General features: G+C 32.0%; 1 protein-coding gene across 1 annotated transcript; it reads left to right on the forward strand.

The window, feature by feature from the left end:
* The first annotated feature begins 19,219 nt into the window (after positions 1-19,219).
* Positions 19,220-20,976, forward strand: LOC124930180. Its single transcript, XM_047470538.1, has 2 exons — positions 19,220-19,763; positions 19,817-20,976. The coding sequence occupies exons 1-2, from the start codon at positions 19,220-19,222 to the stop codon at positions 20,974-20,976; spliced, it is 1,704 nt and encodes a 567-aa protein (XP_047326494.1).
* The last annotated feature ends 1,669 nt before the right edge of the window (positions 20,977-22,645 follow it).

Genomic DNA, 22,645 nt, shown 5'->3' on the forward strand with positions numbered 1-22,645 from the left:
AAAAATAAATTAAAATACAAGATATTCTAAAGACAAATTAATAAAAAAAATATATAACTATAAATTTTATTTTTAACTATATTTAACTAAATATGTTAAATTTTAATTATTAAATTTATTTTAAATTTATTTTTTATTTTAAAATATATATATATTTAAAAAAGAAAGTTTAGAATTCATGAAAAATTAATAAAGAAAATTCTTACATATTTTTTATTTATTTAATTATATATATATATATATATATTAATTTTAAATATTTTCTAATATTTATCTATATATCTATTATAATAATATTATTTACTTATTTTTTTTTAAATGTTTAATTATATATTAAGTTAATCATTTTTATTTTATTTTTGGTAAATATCAATTCTTATTAAATTTGATTCTTAAATAATTAATATACACTAAACAAATAACAAATAATAAATAATGTAAATGAATATGTTATGTGATGATTTAATATTTTACTTTTTAATTAAGTCAATAATAACTAATATTATACATAAATAAAATTTTATATAATTTGATTCAAAACTAAAAATTGTTTTTTCTTCATATTTAACTGATGATGTTAATTTATGTGATTGATTGTGTGTTACATTTGATAGTTCTTTAAATTTTATTTTTAAGTAAACAAAACTTAGACTCCAAACTTTTAAAAAATATGTAACTTTAAATATTTGATATATTTAAAAATATAGGTTAACATTAAATTTGAATTTAATTTAATTCATTTTTTTAAATTAAAATCAAATAAAAAATAATTAAATTTGAACAATATTATTTTTATTTGAAAATTTTATACCTAAATATAATTTTGTTTATATTTTTACTCGTTGGGACAGAATCATGTTATGCCTGGAACATTTAATTAATGAGGAAAAAAATACAATACAATTAAAACATAAATTTGATACAATTTTTAACCAAACTTTTTCACATAAAATTTTATTTATAACACTAAAACTTAAAACAAATTCTCCAATACTTTCCATAATATTAAGGTTTTCATTCTCAATACACGCATGAGCCTAATTTAGCCCAATCCTGGGCGCATGGGCCTTTTCGGCCCAACATTTGAATGTGAGTTCCTCTAATTATATCTTTTCCTCTTATGTTTTTTGTTAAATCATATATGAAGTATTTTATTATCCATAAATCTCATTAATTTAAATCATGAAAAGTTATATACCACTAGCCTAAAAGATTGAACAGGAGATTACATATTTAAAATTGTTAATCAAGCTAAATTCAATTCAAATTGTTAATTATTAATTATTTTTGCTAGTTTAAATAAGGGAAAACATGGAAATGATGGCAATTATGATAGATCACTTTCTCCACCATTAATTCTTTCATGAACATCTAGCTTCATAAAATCTAGACCATAGATTAATTTTATAAATATTTATATATTATCTTTTAAATTATATCTAAGATTTTCCTATTAATATATGACTAGAATTTTGAATTGTGTCATTAAAAGTTTAAACTATCACATTTAATCAATATAGGTTTATTTTATCTATGGGACAAAACATCTATCTTCTAATTTTATCGTATAATTTTTGTTATTTCTACTTAATTTGTCACATTTGTAACTTAAATGATCTTTGTAGACATTTTAAAATTGTTTATTGTAATCCTCAAATTAGTTAATATTTAAATATTAAATTAATTAATTTAAATAAAAGTTTAATTAGTTTTTTAGGTAAACCATGATTTTTAATTTGATAATCAAATTTCAAAACTTACCCTGCTCTTAAATCTTGTAAAAATAGACGAGAAACTAGAATTATAGTTATGATTAAATATATATTTTAAAACTAATTTATTTTAAATGACTGACCAAAATATTTACATGTACAAACTTAATTTCTGACATTGTTCTGAGTTTGAATTGGTGATATAGGGAGAGTGCTTTCACTTTATGTATTTATACTCGTTAAAGAATTGTCTCAAATTTACAAAAATTTTGCTATTAAAAAACTTGGATTTTATGTTTTATTTATCTAATTATTTTTCTAAATCTTATATATATATTTAGGTTTGACATTTTTATTTTAAAATATTAAAATAACAAAGATACACGTGATTGATGTATAGAACTAAAAAAATATTAATTAAAAAAGTTAGATTTAAAAATAAATCTAAACAAGTCTTTAAAAAAAATATTTAGTTTTATTCTTAAAATATTTTGAAGACTCTTTCTATTTTTTTGTATTTTTAAAAAATATTTGGGGATTTTAAAATGTTACAATCCTTTAAACAATCCTAAGGGCCAATTGGACGGGTGCGGGGTGGACCATCAGTTTGACATGCACGGTTTAGGAGCAGTTTGGGCTGATTTAGATGCGGTCTGGGTTGGAGTCAAGGCGGTATAAGCGTTGGTTAACATAGGGAGTGGCGCGCATGTGAACCAGGAACAACACGAAGAAGACTTAAAGGGGGCGAGTTGGGCTTCATCTTCAACCTTGCCAAAAACCAAATGTACATGTTATGTTTTAGGCTAAGAGACTCAAACCGCAAAACCACGAGATGGGGATATTTGTCTCAACATTTATAACATGTCTATCATGTTTATGAGTCAGTCATTCAACTGGACAAGGTCTCATCGCGGCCTCATTGGAAAATGACAGTTTCATTTTGGATAATTTTTATTATTTAAATCTTAATTTGAATTTTGAGTTTATAAGAAACTTCCTCGTACTCATTAGGAATAAAAACAATCAATTAAAATTGATTGAGTTCACTTTTAGATCAATTTTAAAATTTAAATTTGATACCTTTTAGAAAAATTTTAATTTTGTGCACATTCATCAAATTCATTGGGTTGGTTATAAAATTATCCAAATATCATTTACAAAAGAATTGAATGATTATTGAGTTATCATTCTTGACCTTTAAGAAAAAAATAAGATTTTTTGAAATTTTAAAATAAAGATGGTGTATTTCTGATTTAAGTTGTTTGATTCAATCTATTTAGACTAAAAACTGAAAATGATCTTAGTAACAAATTCAAATAATCAAATTTATTAATTATACAGTATTCATAAACACATGAACTTAGATGTATAAAATTTATTTTTGATCATATCATGAATTATAAAATGAATGATAACTTACAACCATGAGTTGGAGAACACTTTTGAACCCTTATTGAAATTTTTGAATGAAGAATTGAGCTTAAAAGTCTTATACAAAGTTTTATAATAACTTGAAAAAGTTTAAAGAAATTTATAGGTGGACGGTGATTGATGGCTTAAAGTGTGACTTATTGTCTTCGTATTCACTAGGTGGTTTTTTATAAGGAGCTCGAGCCAGCAAGTGACATAAGTTGGTTAGATTTTGGACAAAACCATTAATGGTCCTTCAACTTGCTCGGTGAATTCTATCTTCTTGACGTCTAAGTTGACCCAGGCTCGCTCGTAGTAGAAGATAAAGGTAGCTTGCAGACGCGTGTTGGGAGTGGTCTAGGCATTCCGTCCGCGTTCTGTGTGTGTTGGAAGCTCGAGCATTGCATATTAGGTTGACGTTAGCCTTTCTGTCTGGCCATGTTGTTGAGCATTGGGCTTCCGCGTGGTCTAGGCTTTGCTTAATTTGGGCCAAACGAATTTGGTCTCGTTTCGCCTTCTCTTTCACTTTTATTTTTTATTTACATTCAAAATATACTAAATTATTAATAGACATAAAATTCATTTTTGTTTATTTTATTTATTATTTTGTGTATCTTAGGGTTTTATTTTTAATTATTTTGAGATTTAAATGGCTATTAATATTTTTTTCAAATAAATATTTAATTTATTGAAGACTTAAATTTTAATTATTTTGTCTTAATGGATAATTTTTTTTCTCAAAATAATTATTATTTTTTTTTATTTTTAAAAATATTTTTAATTATTCTGGGATTATAAATACAACGTTTTTCTTAAATAATAATTATTTTATTTATGTTTCAATTTTTAGTAATATAATTTTCAATTTTGTTTTAATTATTTTGGATTTAATGAATATAAAAAGATCCAAAATAAGTATATAATTTTACTTTTATACTTTAGCGAGTCTATAAGGTTTAGAAAATTATTTAATGAATTGGGATTATTTAATTATGTAATGTTTTTTTTTATTTACACATTCTAATTTTAGAATGGCAAAATATTTGTGATCTAAGTACATATTTCAAATTTTTTAAAGAGAAATAAGTTTGGTTTTTTTTTTATAGAATTTTCCAACGACGTAATTTTGTGTACAGTTTACTAATTTTATGTATATAAGTTTTAAATTTAGTATTTTTTTTTGCGAAATATACATATTTTAAATTATTGAATGTAGTTTAAATGTCTAAAAAAGTGTTATGTTTAAGAATAGTTAAAAAAAATCAAATACATAATGTTTTTAATATGATAAATTAATTAAAAAAATGTAAATTGCTTTAATAAATAATAAACAATATGAGATAGCATATTTAAAAAGGGCAAAACATGAAAATGATGGTCATTTTTAAGATAGTTTGGTTTCTCTTCCATCAATCCTCCCTCTGTTAAACAAAGACACCTCGCCTCATAAAATTGGATCGAATCTATTTGTTCCACCATTCTGTATCATATTTTTACACTTCATTGAAAACTCTTTTGGAACAATTTTTAATCTCAACTTTCATCACTCTTTAATTCTTCAAAATTGTTAATAAACTCTACTTTGATATAAGAGGGTAAGGAAACGTGAGATTAAACATGGTTTTGAAAAGTTTTGAAAATTTTTAAATCAGAATACATAAAATGGTACACGGTGTTATAAATTGCAGATCCATCCCCATATTTTTATAAATATTTTATTATTATCTTGTAAATTACACCATTTAACTTTTCACTTTAATTTGGAATTATAATTTGGACAAAAATGTATTATTTTAAACAAATGAGATTTGAAAAAAAAAAATACCTAATCAAATAAATTTTATAAAAAAAATTATCATCCTGTTCATATATTTAATAAAAAAATATTAAAGTCTATTCTAAAATGTTATCACTTTTTTTAGTTTTATTAGTCACTTTTATTTTAAAATAATTGGGATATAAAAACTCAAACACATGAAATTATATATATAATTATTTTTACATTTTTTTTAAAACGGTTATGACTATTTAATTAAAATCGCAAAAGTGGGAGAATCAGAAATTAAAGTTAGACAAACAATAGTTATGATTAAGGATGACAATAAAAAAACCCTAAAAAACTGATTGGTAACATTTATACATTCCAAAAAAACAGAAATTACAAAAAAAAAAAAAAAAAACTATATTCAAACATAACCATCTCAGCCTGAGATTTTCGCAGGCCATCTATTTTCATTGAGATGTATTCTTCCCCTTCCCCTTCCTCTTCCTCTTCCTCTAACAATAAAAGTAGATTTTCGCATGTCATCTATTTTCATTGAGATTGTATTTGTGTTTTTTATTTTAAATTCTTTCATTGTACGAGGCCGTTCTAATTTGATAGAAATAATTGTTTTTGAGAATTTTAGAGTTTTTACCTTTGTTATCTTCAACTTGAATTCATGTATTCTTGTTTTCCTTATCTTCAGATTCAGACTCCACATCGGTTTTGGAAACTTCTTTATCGACTTTAGAATTCTCTGTTTCATTTTTAAAATTTTGGGTGTTTCCTTTTAAGTTTCCTCAACAACAACTTGAGGATCATCTTCCATTTTCAACATAATCCTTTGCATTACACAAAATTTTCTTTTCAACTTCACATTGATTCCCTTTATTCTCTCTAGTGGAAAAGTAGCATTCGGTAACGAAGTTTAGTAACAGCGCTATAGCGCACTTACTGATAATTTTTATTAGTAACGGTTTCATTAAACCGTTACTGTTATTATGTTATTAGTAACAGTTATATTAAACCGTTATTGATAAAAATAATCAGTAACGGGTATAAGGAAACATCGTTACAGAAACTAGTGGTTTTAATATTTTTTTTGAAGTAAGAGTATCAGTAACGGTTATTGATGAAACTGTTACTGATAAAACTTCAGTTTAAATTTAATTAAAGACATATCAGTAATGGTGTTGAAAGGAAACTGCTACTAATAGAGTATTGGTAACGTTTATTCACAAAACTGTTACTAATATGTGTCTGTCGTTTTATCTTTTGCAATGGATATCAGTAGCGGTTATTGAATTTTTTTACTGATAAGGCTATAGTTTAAATTTAATTAAATACATATCAGTAATGGTTTTGAAGGGAAACCGTTACTGATATGTGTGTTTGTCGTTTATTTTGCATTTATCTTTGTAAGAGATATCATTAGTTGGATATTAGATCAACTAAGACAACCGAATGATTCATTTTCAGTGTCCGTCCATCTTCAACTCAAACTCCGTCACCGACTCCGGCTCGTATTTTTGTCAAAATTGATTCATCATAAGTTATATCCAAAACTTCGTATACATCTGAATAAGTCTCTCGATTTTGTTTATGTTTTCCCTCACACCTCATTCACTATGTTTGGAATTGGAACAAATGGATTTAGAATTCTACTACTTACATAAGCTAGTCATTCGTTTCAAAACCTGAAACCAACAGCCGAAGGAGATAGGAAATGTTTACAAAATGCAAATTTTTAAACCCTAAACCTTTAAAAAAGCAATTAGGTCGGTTGAAAGGAATGAATTAGATTGTGTCTCTTCAGCTTTTAGCACTATGATCCTTTTGTTAATAATGCTAGATATTATTGGTGCTATATTTCCATTGTTTTGCAGGTCATATCCTTAGAGCATTAATTTCTAATCTGTTTGCATTTCTTGTTTACTATATCAGTAAGAATATTGCATCCAGAATACTGGTTCTTGTGATAGGCAATAAAATTTTGCGGGATGAGAGGATATATTATGTTACTAAAACTCAATAAAAACTTATTTTTGTTCAGGGAACACTCAAATTACTGCTCAAGGATTGGCACTCTTGTCTGGTTTGTTGAACCTAACAAAATTGGATTTAGAAAGATGCCCAGGTATTCATGGTGGACTTGTTCATTTAAAAGGTATATTTTTATTAAATATTGTTATATCACATTTTACAATACCCTTTTTTTAGTGTTTATTAAACCTAATTTATCTTGGAATATCTCAATATATTTTATTTAAAGAAAATTTCAAGAGTAAAAGATTTAAATTATCAAACATATAAAATAACCATCCACACTACCAATATATATATAATGGTCTATATATATAGATGATTGTGGAATTGGTCAAAACGGTAAAATGTTTTGTTTAACGAATTAAAATTTATATATATATAAGGAAATTGGGTCAGGTATCAACCGCTCCGCGCAACATCGGTACCTTTGCTATGACTTTATTTACCAAAAGCAATGGGTACCTTAGCTATGAATCTATATTTGAGTTGGACAATGGGTTGGATCAACACGAACCCAACACGATACTAGTATGGAACGACACTATACAATATTATATTATTCGAGTCGTGGGTTGAACACGATATAAGCACGAGACAATACGATTACAACACGATTATGAGTTTATATGATCGTAAAACGGTCACGAGTCGACACAGATACAACACGAGTATAGACACGACACTAGCACGTATACATACAAAACGACATAAACACAATTAGTCACATGACCTAAGATACTCAACTTAACATTAACATTTTTATAAATCTATTTACATTCTCATTTAATTAATAAATTATTTAATTCTATAATTGTAGTATATAATTAAAACTAAAAATATTAAAAGAAAATATTAAAATAAATATAAATAAATAAATTATATGAATAGAAATTTGAGTCTCCAAATAACTCTCTCCGACATTAATTCTATTTATTAATTTATTTATTTATAAAATTTTAAATATTTTTATAATTTCAATTATTATTAATAAATTAAATAATAAATATATTATAATAATTTAATTTTGATAATATAATAATATATATTTATATTTTTTACCCACTTTTCTATTAAATTATAATATAATAATACATATTTATAAATGCCCAATTACCATATGAGGCTCGAACATGAGAACATTTTACTATATGGGGTTCAAACTTTCAATTTTGACGTGTGAGGCTCCTACTTGTATACTTTTAGCCATATGGGGCTTTCACGCAAACGCACTAACCTCCATGTTAAAATATTTGTGAGATAGCTTTAAATATTTATAAATTAGAGTTCACATCATCTTTTTTTATTTATAACGATAATTAAAGAGAAATTTACAAGCCATTATTTTTTTTTCTTCATGCACACATAGTTACACCATTAGTTACACGAACAAATCCTCTTTGTCTTCTCATATTCTTCAAGAATGACAGTTAGATATTTCTTTCACTCTTTTGGGATACTCATCTAAGAGATGTTGTTCCATTTCTTGAGGTATCTCAAATAGGCCTTGTGATCAATTGACATATCTATAGCGATGAAATTTCATGTGTAAGGGGGAATAAAGTCACGACCAAATTGTTTGTAGAGGTGGGGAGTGTAGTAGAAGGTAACCTATTCTAAGCTCATAAGAATTATCATGGGTTCATTGTCCATTATGTATGCCATATTGATGATGTGATACCATGAGAGAAAATCCCTAACTTCATAGTCATTTCCTACGAGAGGTTCAGGTGAAGCCTTTCTCATTCTCATGTATCGAAGACAAGGAGACAAAATGTATATGGTACATACTAGCCGTAGGCACCATAGCTTGTTGAGTAGCTAAATATAGAGAAATAGAGGTGAGCCTCTTTTACTCACGGAAGAGGTTATGAATAAATCGTTCAAATCCGTCAACATTTCAACCAAGATAATACCCATGGGGTATTTGTTTCCTCTAAGAGAAAATTCCTAACTTCATAGTGATTTCCTATGAGAGGTCTAGGTGAAGCCTTCCTCATTCTCATGTATCGAAAATTAGAGAAGGGGACAAAGGTCTATAGTACATACTAGTAGTAGGCGCCCTAGCTTGTTGAACAGTCAGATATAGAAGACTAGATGTGAGTCTCTTCTGCTCACGGAAGATGTTATGAATGAGTCATTCAACCCATTAGTGTTTCATCCAAGATTATGCCCGAGGGGTCTTTGTTTTCCTACGCATATGGTATCTTACCTCTAGGATTTTGGAGGATGGATTTTCATCCGCTGGAGCCATAAAGAAATGATCTAACATGACTGTCATCGTCATCAGGAAAGATCCCATAGTTAGGGGAACTTGTACATCTCTGATTTACATGTTTGTCCATTACTAGAAGTCAATGATATTGTTTTTGAGGATTTTTTCGAATGTTGTCTTAGTATATTTGCATTCTTCTTGTAGGATATTTTTCAAGGACATTGATTCTACATGTGGTTTTAAGTGCATATCATTCTTACTGTCCATCATTAGGATTGCTCAAAACTCCTCTATGGTTAGGCACATGGGTTTTTCTCCCATATAGAAGACTCGTCCTGTATGGTTCACCTCCTTTGCATTTTCATCATGAAGGCGAGGTTTATTTTGAAGTTTTTAAACCTCATGATGGGGTTAGTCCATTAATCCCATGGTTCCAGGAAAATTTAAGCCCATAAGATCAGCTCAACATCCGTCAGCATGAAAATTGTCCGTGATAAGTAATTCAAAACACTCACAAAAATGTATTTTATTTTGAAAATAATGAACATTTTTTAGATGTTAACTTAGACTATATATGCATACACATAATACATATATAGTAGTCATTAAGGGCTATAGTGATGAGGTTTTGATTATATAGGCACGATATACATCCGACTGAGTTTGAGTATCTAGGTTTTTTGTTCTAAGGGGAATCACAAGAGAGTTTCATTTGCCAATAGTGGAGGGGGTAAAATCTCCTCCATAAATTAGAGAATATTTACTTTATTGTGAAATTTCCCCAAACTCCACAATATCTACATCCTATCGGATGACTCATCGCGAAAGGGTGGTTCGATTCCATGCATTCTAGTTTTTTATCTCACAACATCACTTAGTTTACAACAAGTTTTCATTCCTCATTGATAATCTATGTTTGAGATGCTCACTTAGACTGTACATGCATACACATATTACATATTTAGTAGTCATTAAGGGCTTTAAGGACGAGGTTTTGATTATCTGGGCACGACAAACAACTGGCTGGGTTTGAGTATCTATATATTTTTGTTCTAAGGGGAATCATAAGAGAATTTCATTCGCCGATAGTGGAGGGATAAAATCTTCTCCATAAAATAGAGAATGTCTACTTAATTGGGAATTTCCCCCAACCTCCACAATGTATGCGTCCTATCGAATGACTCATCACTAAAGGATGGGTCGATACCGTGTATTCTAGTTTTTTTCTCACAATATCACTCTGGTTGTAACAAGTTATCATTCCTCATTGACAATATTTTCATATATGTGTCGAAGTACCGATCTCGGTCATGTACTTGTTTGCAAGTAGGGTAGGGTGAGGTTGATATACCATTTTCACATAAAGATATTTAATAGGGATAAACATATGTGTCCGTTACATGTCGTACATTTCGGGTCATGGCTATTAGGTGGAAAACGTGGTACAAACATTTTTAAAAAGACAATTTTATATTTTCAAGTTATACATTTAATCCCCAATAGAGTCATCAAGAAAGTTGTAACCCCGGGAATCCCGTAGAGGCACATCGCGGCGCGTGGCATAGGTATGGAGTGGCTTGAGGTTCTATGGTTTCAACCTTGGTTTGTGTGTCATGCATTATTTTAAAATAAAATATTATTCTAAAAGATTTTGATAACACTTTGCTGATTTTTAAATTAAACATATAAATATAATTATTTTTAATAATTTGGGAATTTGCGGTAATTAAATGACGAATTAATTTTTATGTAATCCAGTTTAAATTAATTAAACATAATTAATTTAAAAAATATTTTTTATTTGAAGACAGAGTCGCCAATTGATTTTAGAAAAATCAATAGAAATGGTGTACGTGTACAAACATATTTTACACTAAAGTTTCGTTTTGCTTCGAAGTTTGATGGTACTCGGGAAAGGGCTTTCGCGCTTAATCCTTTATATCCATTTTAAAAATGGTTAGGGTTAGAAATAAATGCCAAACGAGACTTAGAAAAAATATTTGTTGGGGAAATATCTCGAAAATATATGGAATCATTTGTCGATCCCTCGAGATTTTTGGAAAATAGATTTTGGACCCAAAATTACAAAACTAATATTGGATTTTAAAAAGTGGAACCAAATAGGCCTAAGTTCGGAGTTATAGGTCTTGTTTCGATTTTATCGGTTGGGTTACAAAACTCTCGGTTGGGGTCTAAAGACTCTTGGTCTAGGTCGAGGCTTGGAATCTTCAGTTTGGGTGTTGAAGTCCTTCGGTCGAGGTTCTAAGGATTCTCGGTCCTTAGATAAGATCCTCGGTTGGGGTGTATAAAGCCTTCAGTCCTAGTCTAGCTCAATGCTAAGTCCCGTAGTCTTATATTTGGGAACTCTCAGTCCTGGGTGTAAACCTTTTGGTTTCAGAGTTAGGGATTCTCGGTCCCAATGTTAGACTTTTCAGTCCCAATGTCATACCTCTTGGTCCTGGATTAAAACATTCTCATTCGGACCTCTTAGTCCTAGACAAGAACATCGATCAAACCTCTCATCCTAGTTCAAAAACATTGGTCGGACCTCTCGGTCCTATTGAAATTCTCGGCCTAGGTCTTGGTCATAGGTTTGAGTTTTCTCGATCTTTGGTCTCAGCCTGGAAAAAGGGTGTTTAGTCGGATTTCTCGGTACTCGGTCCTCAAGAACACAAAAGTGTACATTTGTAATTCATTTTTTAGCTTTGATTCTTAGATACAAGAGCTTGTGTAGTTTCATAAAGCTCCTAGGAATATGTTTATCATCATTTCTATGTAACAATGAACCTGGATGATGATGAATTTGTTCAAAACATATTGTGATATAAAATAGGTTTTTTATTTTAAAGATGTTTTGAAGTGTAATAAGTTATCCAATAGCTTCCTTATACTACATTTACTTCATTAATACCAAAACAAGAACATTGTTTGCTTGTTTTATTTTTATCAAACATGATCCAAATAGTTGTCCAACCTGATTACAATCATGTTGGGAAGCTTTCTAGATTGTGATTCAACAGAATGAATAAAGAACAACAAATCCAATTTTTGGATTTTAAAAAATTGAAATTTGGTTTTTGTTTTCAAGATCGATTAATTGGTTTTATCATATCAGATAGTTTCTAAATGATCATAGTATCAATATTCAATCATAAAAAACCATAAAAAGTAAGCATACAAGCTTATTCAATTTGAAATATAAAAATTTCAAATTTGAACAGTAAATATGAATTAGATGGTGATTGGAACCTTACCTAGAATTATAGAACATTCATTGATCCTTAGGGAAGCTTTTGACATATTCAGATCCATGCTTGAAGGTCTTAAACATTAAATTCGAAAAATCCGAATGTTTTAAGCTTTAATGGTGGATTTTTGTTTTTCTTCGATTTGAAGGTGCAGAGTAGATTCTTTTGCTTCAAAATGACCTAAGAGGAGTATTTATAGCATCCATAAGTTGGTTGATCCATTATAGTGGATCGAATTAGCCAAAATCAAATGACGTTTTGGTTGTTGTTAGCTCAAGTGACCGAAATATGAATGAATCATCAATATTCTTGTAGGGGAAATAATCACCGTGATAGGGTGATCATTCTACCTTTCGAATCATCCCAAAATGGAGAATGTGGAGAAGTTCCAAAAATGGAAAATCAAAGACGGGTCTTTGATCTTAACCCTCTGGTGACGCGTATGAGACAATGGTGGCACTAAAAACGACATTGTTTTAAGCGCATTCAAGCATTTCGTTCGCAGACCATTAGGGTATATGTGTTCTGTTAATGCCTTGGCTAAAGAGGCTAACGTCTAGTTAGTTGATTCGGTGTGATGCACGCGCACGTTCCTTCTTCTAAACGGGCTACGCGGGCGCTTCATAGTCGTTGGATGCGATTTCAGAATCCATCTAATGGACGCAGTTCCGACAGTAACTTTTTCTTTCGATTTCGTTTACACTCGATTACAGATTTAATTTAATATTAAAACTTTAAGGGTTTGTTAGAAATTGATTTTTTCTTTCACCCAATTTATAATATTAAAATAATTAATTTTAATCTTTTCAAATGCATAAAATATTAATATAAATAAGGCAAATATTTTATTTAGTTGTGTATATATGTAGGGTTAAATAAATAATTGTTTTATCGTATGGCCACGATCCTTGTGCTCAGAACCTACTGTGTACAATGGAGGCTTTCCAATGGAAGAGTGCCATGTATCATTCTAAAAGATTCGACCGTTAGTCTCTGCCTAGTATTTATCAAATCTCAAGTACAACTGACAATAAGGGCTGCTGAGCTAGCAATTCGATCAACAGAGAGAAATCTATCTGAGAAGAACTACTAAGAAATCAAGCCTTTGAATATTCATATTGTGAAGCTGCTTTCCTGATTGTACTGTGTGTGAATTAAGAGAGAGCTAGAATCAAAAACAACTTTAGCTGAGTGATATTCTTCATCTTGTATATTGAACAGAGTGTGTTCTGTTCAATGGTGAGCTAAGTGTGTACAAACTGTATTTGATTCTAATCATATTATAGTGAATCCTTTCGGTGGTTGGAAGAAGATGACGTAGGAGAGTTTCTCCAAACATCCATAAACAAATTGTTGTGTTCTTTCATTTCTGTCATCTTTTCATTCTTCATCTTGAGCTTCAAACCCAAGTAAACAATTCCGCCTTGATTCTGTTTCAAGTGTTTACAAAAGTTTGCGTAGAATAGAAAGCGAATTAAATCCCTAACAGGATTTCTTTCAAACCGTTTTTCATAAGTCTTCATCAATAGCCAGACCCCGTCTCTATTGATAAAGCCGATCCTATCACAATCCATTTTCTAAAAATTATGAGGGATCGAAAAATGATTCTAAAATATTTTGGAGATTTTTCCCCAACAAATATTTTCCATAAGGCTCGTTTGGCATTTATTTCTAACCCTGACCATGTTTAATATGAATATAAAGGATGAAGTGTGAAAGTCCTTTCCCGAGTATCATCAAACTTCGAACCAAAACGAATCTCTAGTGTAAAATACGTTTGTACACGTACACCATTTCTATTGATTTTTATAAAATGAATTGGAGACTCTGTCATCAAATAAAAAACATTTCTTAAATTAATTATTTTCAATTAATTTAACTGGATTTCATAAAAATTAATTCGTCATTTGATTACCGCAAATTCCTAAATTATTAAAATTTGAATAAAATTAATTATATTTATATGATTAATTTATAAAACTGCCAGGTGTTACCAAAATCTTTTGGAATAATATTTCATTTTAAAATGATGCATGACACCCAAATCAAGGTTGAAACCATAGAATCTCGAGTCATTCCATTCCCGCGCCACGTGTTGCGATGTGCCGCTGCGGGATTCCTGGGGGTTACAACCTTCTTAGCGACTCCTTCCGGAATTAAATGTTTAACTCGAAAATATAAACTTGGCTTTTGAAAAATGTATGTACCACATTTTCCACCTAATAGGCATGACCCGAAAGGTATAACACGTAACAAACACATATGTTTTATCCGTATTAAATGCCTTTATGTGAAAAGGGTATATCACCCTTACCTTCTCCTACTAGGAAAGAAGTACACGACCGAGATCGCTACTTCTACACATATGTGAAAAAATTGTCAATGAGGAATGATAACTTGTTACAAACCGAGTAATATTGTGAGAGGAAAAACTAGAATGCACGGGATCGACCCACCCTTTAGTGATGAGTCGTCCAATAGGACACATGCATTGTGGAGGTTGGGAAAATTCCCAATTAAGTAGATATTCTCTAGTTTATAGCGGAGATTTTATCCCTCCATTATTGGCGAATGAAACTCTTTTAGATGTCCCTTACAACAAAAAATATGAATACTCAAACCCAGTCGGTTGTCTGTCGTGCCTAGATAATGAAAACCTCGTCACTTATAGCTTTAATGACTACTATATATGTATTATGTGTATGCATGTATAGTCTAACTGAGCATATCAAACATAGATTATCAATGAGGACTGACGACTTGTTACAAGCTAAGTGATGTTGCAAGAGGAAAACTAGAATGCATGAGATTTACCCAACCTTTGGCGATGAGTCGTCTAATAGGACGCAAATATTGTGGTGATTGAGGAAAATTCCTAATTAAGTAGATATTCTCTAATTTATGGAGGAGATTTTACCCCCTCCACTATTGGTGATTGAAACTCTCTTATGATTCCCCATAGAACAAAAAGCAAGGATACTCAAACTCAGTCGGTTGGCTTTTGTGCCCATATAATCAAAACCTCGTCGCTATAGCCCTTAATGACTACTATATATGTATTATGTATATGCATATATATTGTAAGTGAACATCTCAAACAGGTTCCTTTTTTTCAAAATAAACGCATTTTTGTGAGTGTTTTGAATTTCTGATCATAGACAATTTCCATGCTGACGGATGTTAATCTGATCTTATGGGATTAAACTTTCCAAAAAATGCAAAATAATGGACTAACCTGCATCATGAGGTTATGAAACTTCAAAATAAGACTCACCTTCATGATGAAAATGCAAAGGACGTGGAACCATACAGGATGAGTCTACTATATTGAGAAAAATCCATGTGCCCAACCATAGGGGAGTTTTGAGCTATCCTTCAGATATAATCTTGGATGAAACGCTGATGGGTTTGAACGACTCTTTCTTAACCTTTTCCGTGAGCAGAAGAGGCTCATCTCTAGTCTTCTATATCTAACTTCTCAACAAGCTAGGGCGCTTGCCGTTAGCATGTAATAAAGACATTTTCCCCTTCTCTTCGATACATGAGAATGAGGAAGGCTTTACCTGGACCTCTCGTAGGAAATCACTATGAAGTTAGAAGGGATTTTCCCTTAGGGGAAACAAATACCAAGCGGGTATTAACTTGGCTGAAATGTTGATGGATTTAAACGACTTATTTTTAACTTCTTCCATGAGAAGAAGAAGCTCACATCTATTCCTCTATATCTGGCTTCTCGACAAGCTAAGGCGCCTACCGCTAGTATGTACTAGAGACATTTTGTCCCCTTCTCTTCAATACATGAGAATGAGGAAGGCTTCACCTGGACCTCTCGTAGGAAATGACTATGAAGTTAGGGATTTGCTCTCATGGTATTCCATCAATAATATGGCATACATAATGGACGATGAACCCATGAGAATTCTTATGAGCTTAGAATAAGTTACCTTATACTACACTTACGACCTCTATAAATAATTTGGTCATGAGTTTATGCCCCCTTACACATTAAATTGCATCGCTATAGATATGTCAATTGATCACAAAGCCTATATGAGATATCTCAAGAAATGGCACAACACATCTTAGATGGGAATCCCAAAAGAGCGAAAGAACAACCTAATTGTCATTCTTGAAGAATTTGAGAAGACAAAAAAAGGAGAAGATGAAAAAGTCTTTAGTGCGAGAATAGGCTATAATAGGACTACATGCATGTAATCTCTAACTTTTTTCTCTTTTAGACTCTCTATAAATACAATGACCAACACATAGGAAGGAGTTTACATAGATGACGTCGTTTTAGAATTTGTGAATAATATTAATAAAAAACCCAAAAGAAAGAGAAAATAGGAGTGATAGGTAAATACTAAAAAACGGGGAATTTTTTTCCATCAAATGCATTGAATATTTTTTTAAAAGAGAGAACATATAAGTTGTTTAGGCTTCTTAACATTATATTTTAGTAAAATATTATCAAGTGAAGTGGCTAAGGAGCACTTTCAGATGAGATTCTCATTGGGAAGAGGTAAAACTTTGATCATCCAACATTATCTGAATCTCCAAATGAATAAGTCATCTTAACTGAGTTTAATTTATGCAATAGATATGTTACGATAAAATAATGTTTATGATTTTGTCTTATGTTTTTTTAGGTCTTCTTTCTAGAAGATATTAGAAACTATGTAAGCCCCTAGTTCATGTTGATTGTGTTTAATTTTTTTAATAATTTTTAAAGGTTTTTGTACCGATCATTTGGTGTTTTTGTTCTTACCTTACTATTTAATTTAAGTTAAAATTGTTTATTAATTGATAGTTTCTTACCTAGCTGCACAGGTAAATTGAGATATAGAATGCGAAATTGTAATTCAATATGTAAATTGTAGGTTGGATTGATTTCTAATCGGGAAACTAGAGAATCACTATTGAATCGGTACTGGAATTATTTTTAACATTTTGATATACTTTCACTATTGTTGAATTATTTTCACTATTGTTAGAAATATTTTATGGTTCTGTTCATTTCAAATATTTTCATTAACATGTATGCTTTTAAACAATTTTCTAATCTACTTTCGAGTCATTTACAATAAACTGTAGAAACATGATACTATGAATTGATTTAATTTAAAATCATATTTGATAAGTATATTAAAATAAGATGGTGTAAAAAGTAGTATTGTCTAAAACTAGTAACTTTGGTATAGACACCGTTCATTCGAACCGGGGTACGGGCAATGCTAAGGCCATTTTCAGTACTTAACCGAACCAAAAAAGAATCTTTGAGAAACAAAGAAACAAACCTAAAATTCAAAAGACTAAAAAACTCATAAGCTAAAAAACCAAAAGGCTAAAAAGCTTAAATCTTAAAATGTATTTCCTAATTTCTGAAGAAGTTAAATTAATTGACAACTCGTAAACAAAACGCAGTAGAAAAACGCTGAAGTCTGTAATTGACTTTTTTTAGGTCGTGCAGAAACTAGTGTCTTCAAACATCAAAAAATTATTCACGTAAGTTATCAACAAATTTCCTCAACCCGTATACTCGAAAGCACGGAGCGACGACGTTGTGCCTATGAGTTGTCATCTTCCTCGCGACGCTTGGATAATAACGAACGACTTCCTTGAATAATGAAGAAGTCTAACTTCTTCAACTTCATCATTATTCAACCAAAATAAAAAGTTTAAGAAGGGAAATTATAACAATAATTGTGTGATCATTTACCCTACATTCGTCCTATTCACCAAGAGGATTGAAATCAGTCGAGGAAAACAAAAGTCATTAACGAAATTTGTCCTGAATTCAGTCAACTTGGCTCTTCACCTAACTTAAAAAACCTATAAAAGGGATCCCATACTAAGACGAAGTATAAGTAAAAAACCTTAAGTCACAAACCAAGCTCCATACACAATCTACTATTAAAATTTTGCTGATTATTTTTTAAACTATGTATAGAGGTTCTAAGTTAGGTTCAAATCCATCCAGAAGCTTCAACAAGAGTCTAAAAGTGTTCTCTAACTCATTTTAAGTTATAATTCATGTTATGAATAAAAGTTAAAATTTATAAATCTTAGTTCATGTGTTATTCAATATTGTGTGATCATTCAATTTCTTGATTAGAATTTGACCTAAGATCATTTAGAAACTTTCTATCGAAACCATTTTAAATTTATCAAGCTAAATTGAAAGGCCAAATTTAGAATTAAAATTAAAAAAAAAATCAAGTTTCTGTTATTGAGTTTTAGCCTATGAACATTGAAACTAAAAGTCTCATAACACATTACAAATGGTGTTATAAATGATGTTATAAGTATTTTCAACTCAATAACAAGAGGTTTAAGGCATGTTTTTCGAAATGTGAAAATTTCAAAAAAAAAAGTTTAGATTTCAGTTTTGGAAATGAATAAGATGATGTTACATGTAGCTGGTAATTTCAGTATAATTGTATGACAGTTATGTTTGTTGTGTGTGTGTTGTGTTCATGATAAGTTTAGACAGTTATGCAAGTTAGAAGTTAGTAACTGTTTGTGTAGTGGGTAGTTTGTGTAATGGGTAGTTATGAAAAGTAGTTATGTAACTGTAAAACTGTAATGTTTGGGTATAACAATCCCAAATCTCTTTATCAATATCATGGAAAATCTTAAAGGTTGTTATGTACCTTTTCTTCTTCTTCTTGGCTGTTAATAAATTGACAGATCCTTCCTTCTTCTTCAGATCTCTTCTTCTTCTTCAAAAACACTGTTTCCGCTGCCCTAAATCATAAAACCACAAAATTCAGTAATTTGTCAAACCCTAACCTGTAACATCTTGGTATCAGAGCCATACAATCCTACCATGGTGGAAACCCGACAACAGTCAGAGATTGATGCCCTTCGTGCTTCCATCGAAACGTTAACTGCCTCCTTTCTTGATGTGAACACTAGATTGGATCGTAGATTGGACACTATTGAAACTCGTATGAAGGCCACTGAAGAACAAATTCATATTTTTGGCCAAGAAAATCGTCATAGGGGACATGAGGGTAATGGCCGTCAGAACCCTCCACGTGATAGAAACGTTCGACATATTCCTCCAACCCGACTCACCAAAGTCGACTTTCCTCGATTTGATGGAACCGAAGTGGAAGGTTGGCTCATATCTGCAGAACAATTTTTCCGCGTTGATAAGACAGAGGATGAAACCAAAACAGACATTGCTCCAATCCATTTTACGGGCAACGCCAGAATGTGGTACGGTTCCTATTTGCAGCAACGCAATCATCGGGAAATCTTGACGTGGGAAGTGTTCAGAAGGGATCTACTAGCACATTTTGGTCCCTCTATGTATGACACCCCCATGAGACAGATATGCATCTACGACAGAATGAGGAATCAGTCATGTATTACAATCAACAATATATAAATATTTCCCAGAAATTGCTTAACCTTCCAGGGGAGTACGTGATAGAATGTTACCTGGCGGGTCTGAACGAGGAAATTGCAGATGCTGTCAAACTTAGAAATCCAGAAACTTTGAACGAGGCTATGTCGATGGCCAAAGCCCAAGAATCAATATACAGATCCCTGTGGAGCAGAGGACACTTGTATAGTAAATTAGCCCCTTTACTGCCCAAACCAGTCGGGCCAAGTACCAACCGAACTTCTTTTTCGGGCATTCCTCATGCATCTTCTTCTGGAGGGAATCAGGGCTCGATGAAACAATTAGAACCTGCTGTATTCGATGAGAAAAGGAGAAAAGGCCTTTGTTACAAATGTGATCAGAAATGGGAACCAAACCACAAGTGTAAAACAAAGTTGTTCATGATCTCGGCTAATGAGGAAGAAGCCTTACCAGACGTCCAATTGGTTCAAGAAACGGTTGTTGACGATCCTTCATTGTTGCAGCCCAATTCAGTGGAGGAGCCCGCCATTTCTCTACATGCCTTAACCGGTTCCAAGAATTTCCAAACTCTCCAGATCCGGGGCAAGATTGGGAGTCTGCCGGTAGTGATCCTTATCGACACAGGCATCACTCACAACTTCATTAACAGCAGGATACTAAGAAATATAGGCCACGAGGCTATGAAAACTCAAGTGTTGTCGGTAAAAGTGGCAGACGGTTCAACCCTGTTTTGTTCCAGCATTTGCAAAAACCTGAAATGGTCCATGGAAGGTAAAGATTATCAAGCGGATATGAAAGTTCTTACTATGACAGGTTATGATATGGTGTTGGGCATAGAGTGGTTAATTACTCTAGGCACTTCAGCCTGGAATTTTGAAAAACTTACATTTTCTTTTGAAATGGAGGGTGCAACTATTACCTTGCAAGGGATACCCCAAACACAAATTAATCTTATAGAGGGTCACCAGTTGGAGAAATTGTTAAGGAAGGGCAGCCTGGCTGCCATGGTACAAGCAAAAACAGAGAATGAAGCCCAGTTCTTTGCACTTATCACAAGAGCCCAGGAAGAGGTTTCTGAAGATCTTCAGGGGTTGCTTGATGATTTTAGTACTCTGTTCCAGCAGCCGGATGGCTTACCACCTACAAGAGAGCACCGAAGCTGTGTGCTTACACCCTTATCGCTACCCGGCCCTGCAGAAATCAGAAATTGAGAACTTAATCAATGATATGCTGGAAAGGGGAATAATTAGAAAAAGTCACAGTTCGTTCGCTGCTCCCGTGGTGTTGATCAAAAAAAAAGACTTATCTTGGAGGATGTGTATCGATTATAGAAAGTTGAACTCAGCCACCATTAAAGACAAGTTTCCGATTCCGGTGATAGAAGAACTGATGGAGGAGCTGCATGGATCCAAGGTTTTTTCCAAACTGGATTTGAAATCTGGTTTTCACCAAATACGAATGTACCCGGAAGACTGCCATAAGACTGCGTTCCGAACTCATGAGGGCTTGTATGAGTTCCTGGTGATGCCATTTGGCTTAACAAATGCACCTTCCACCTTCCAAAGTTTGATGAATGATGTGTTGAAGCCATTTCTAAGGAAATCTGTGTTGGTTTTCTTTGATGATATTCTGGTTTACAGTCCAAACTGGAAGGAGCATATATTTCATCTGAGACAAGTATTACTTATATTACAGCAACATCAATTAGTTTTAAATAAAGGGAAGTGCAGTTTTGGCTGTAATCAAATTGCATACCTGGGACACATTTTGGATGAAAATGGAATAGCTGCAGATCCGGAGAAACTGGAAGCAATGAGCGCATGGCCCGTTCCACAATCACCAAAACAACTCAAGGGATTCCTAGGCTTAACCGGGTATTACCGTAGATTCATTAAGCAATACGGTTGCATTGCTCGACCCCTTACTTCTCTGCTGAAAAAGGGACAGTTTGGTTGGAACAAAGAAGCAGATGACGCATTTCAATTGCTGAAACAAATGATGATATCCCCTCCAGTTCTGGCGCTGCCCAATTTTCAGACTCCATTCGTTGTAGAGACGGACGCAAGCGGAGCAGGCATTGGTGCAGTGTTGATGCAGGAAGGTCGCCCAATAGCATTTATCAGCAAAGCTATCGAATCCGGGAAACTGCCATCATCGACTTATGAAAAGGAACTGATGTCCTTAACGTTTGCTGTGCAGAAGTGGAGAACCTACCTCAGATATAAAACATTTGTGGTGAAAACAGATCATAAAGCGCTTAAATATCTGCTAGAACAAAGAGTGCAGACTCCTGCACAAGAAAAGTGGCTTTACAAATTGGTAGGTTATGATTTCACAGTTCAGTATAAAAAGGGAAAAGAGAACCTGGTGGCAGATGCGTTATCTAGGCGGGATACAAGGGTCCAATGCGCAGGAATTTCGGTATACCATACAGCTGTGCAAAAACAAATACAAGAAACGTATGCCACTGATCTAAATCTGGTCAAGCTTGTTCAAGAAATAAATGATGCACCAAATTCTCACCCGGATTTCACTTATATCGATGGCACATTGAGAAGAAGAGGGAAATTAGTAGTTGGACGAAACGCTGAATTGAGGACCACACTGATAGCAGCAATACATTGCGGTGCCGAAGGAGGACATTCAGGCTCATTGGTCACACAAAAGAAATTGCAGCTCGTATACTTTTGGTCAGGAATGACTAAGGATGTGCGGGAGTTTGTTCGAACCTGCGAGACATGTCAAAAAAATAAGTCAGATAATATGGCATATAAAGGCAGGTTACAACCATTAACAATTCCAAATCGATATTGGGAATCCATCTCCATGGATTTTATAGAAAACCTCCCCAAAACACAAGGTAAATCTGTAATTTTCGTG

The sequence above is a fragment of the Impatiens glandulifera genome, chromosome 3 (genome assembly GCF_907164915.1).
Source record: "Impatiens glandulifera chromosome 3, dImpGla2.1, whole genome shotgun sequence".
Classification (NCBI taxonomy): Eukaryota; Viridiplantae; Streptophyta; class Magnoliopsida; order Ericales; family Balsaminaceae; genus Impatiens; species Impatiens glandulifera.

Bases quoted from the DNA above. Each gene is read 5' to 3' on its own strand.
- LOC124930180 (XM_047470538.1), top strand. From the start codon at position 19,220: ATGGTGGAAACCCGACAACAGTCAGAGATTGATGCCCTTCGTGCTTCC. The intron at 19,764-19,816 runs GTATTACAATCA...TTAACCTTCCAG, and splicing joins CAGAATGAGGAATCAGTCAT to GGGAGTACGTGATAGAATGT.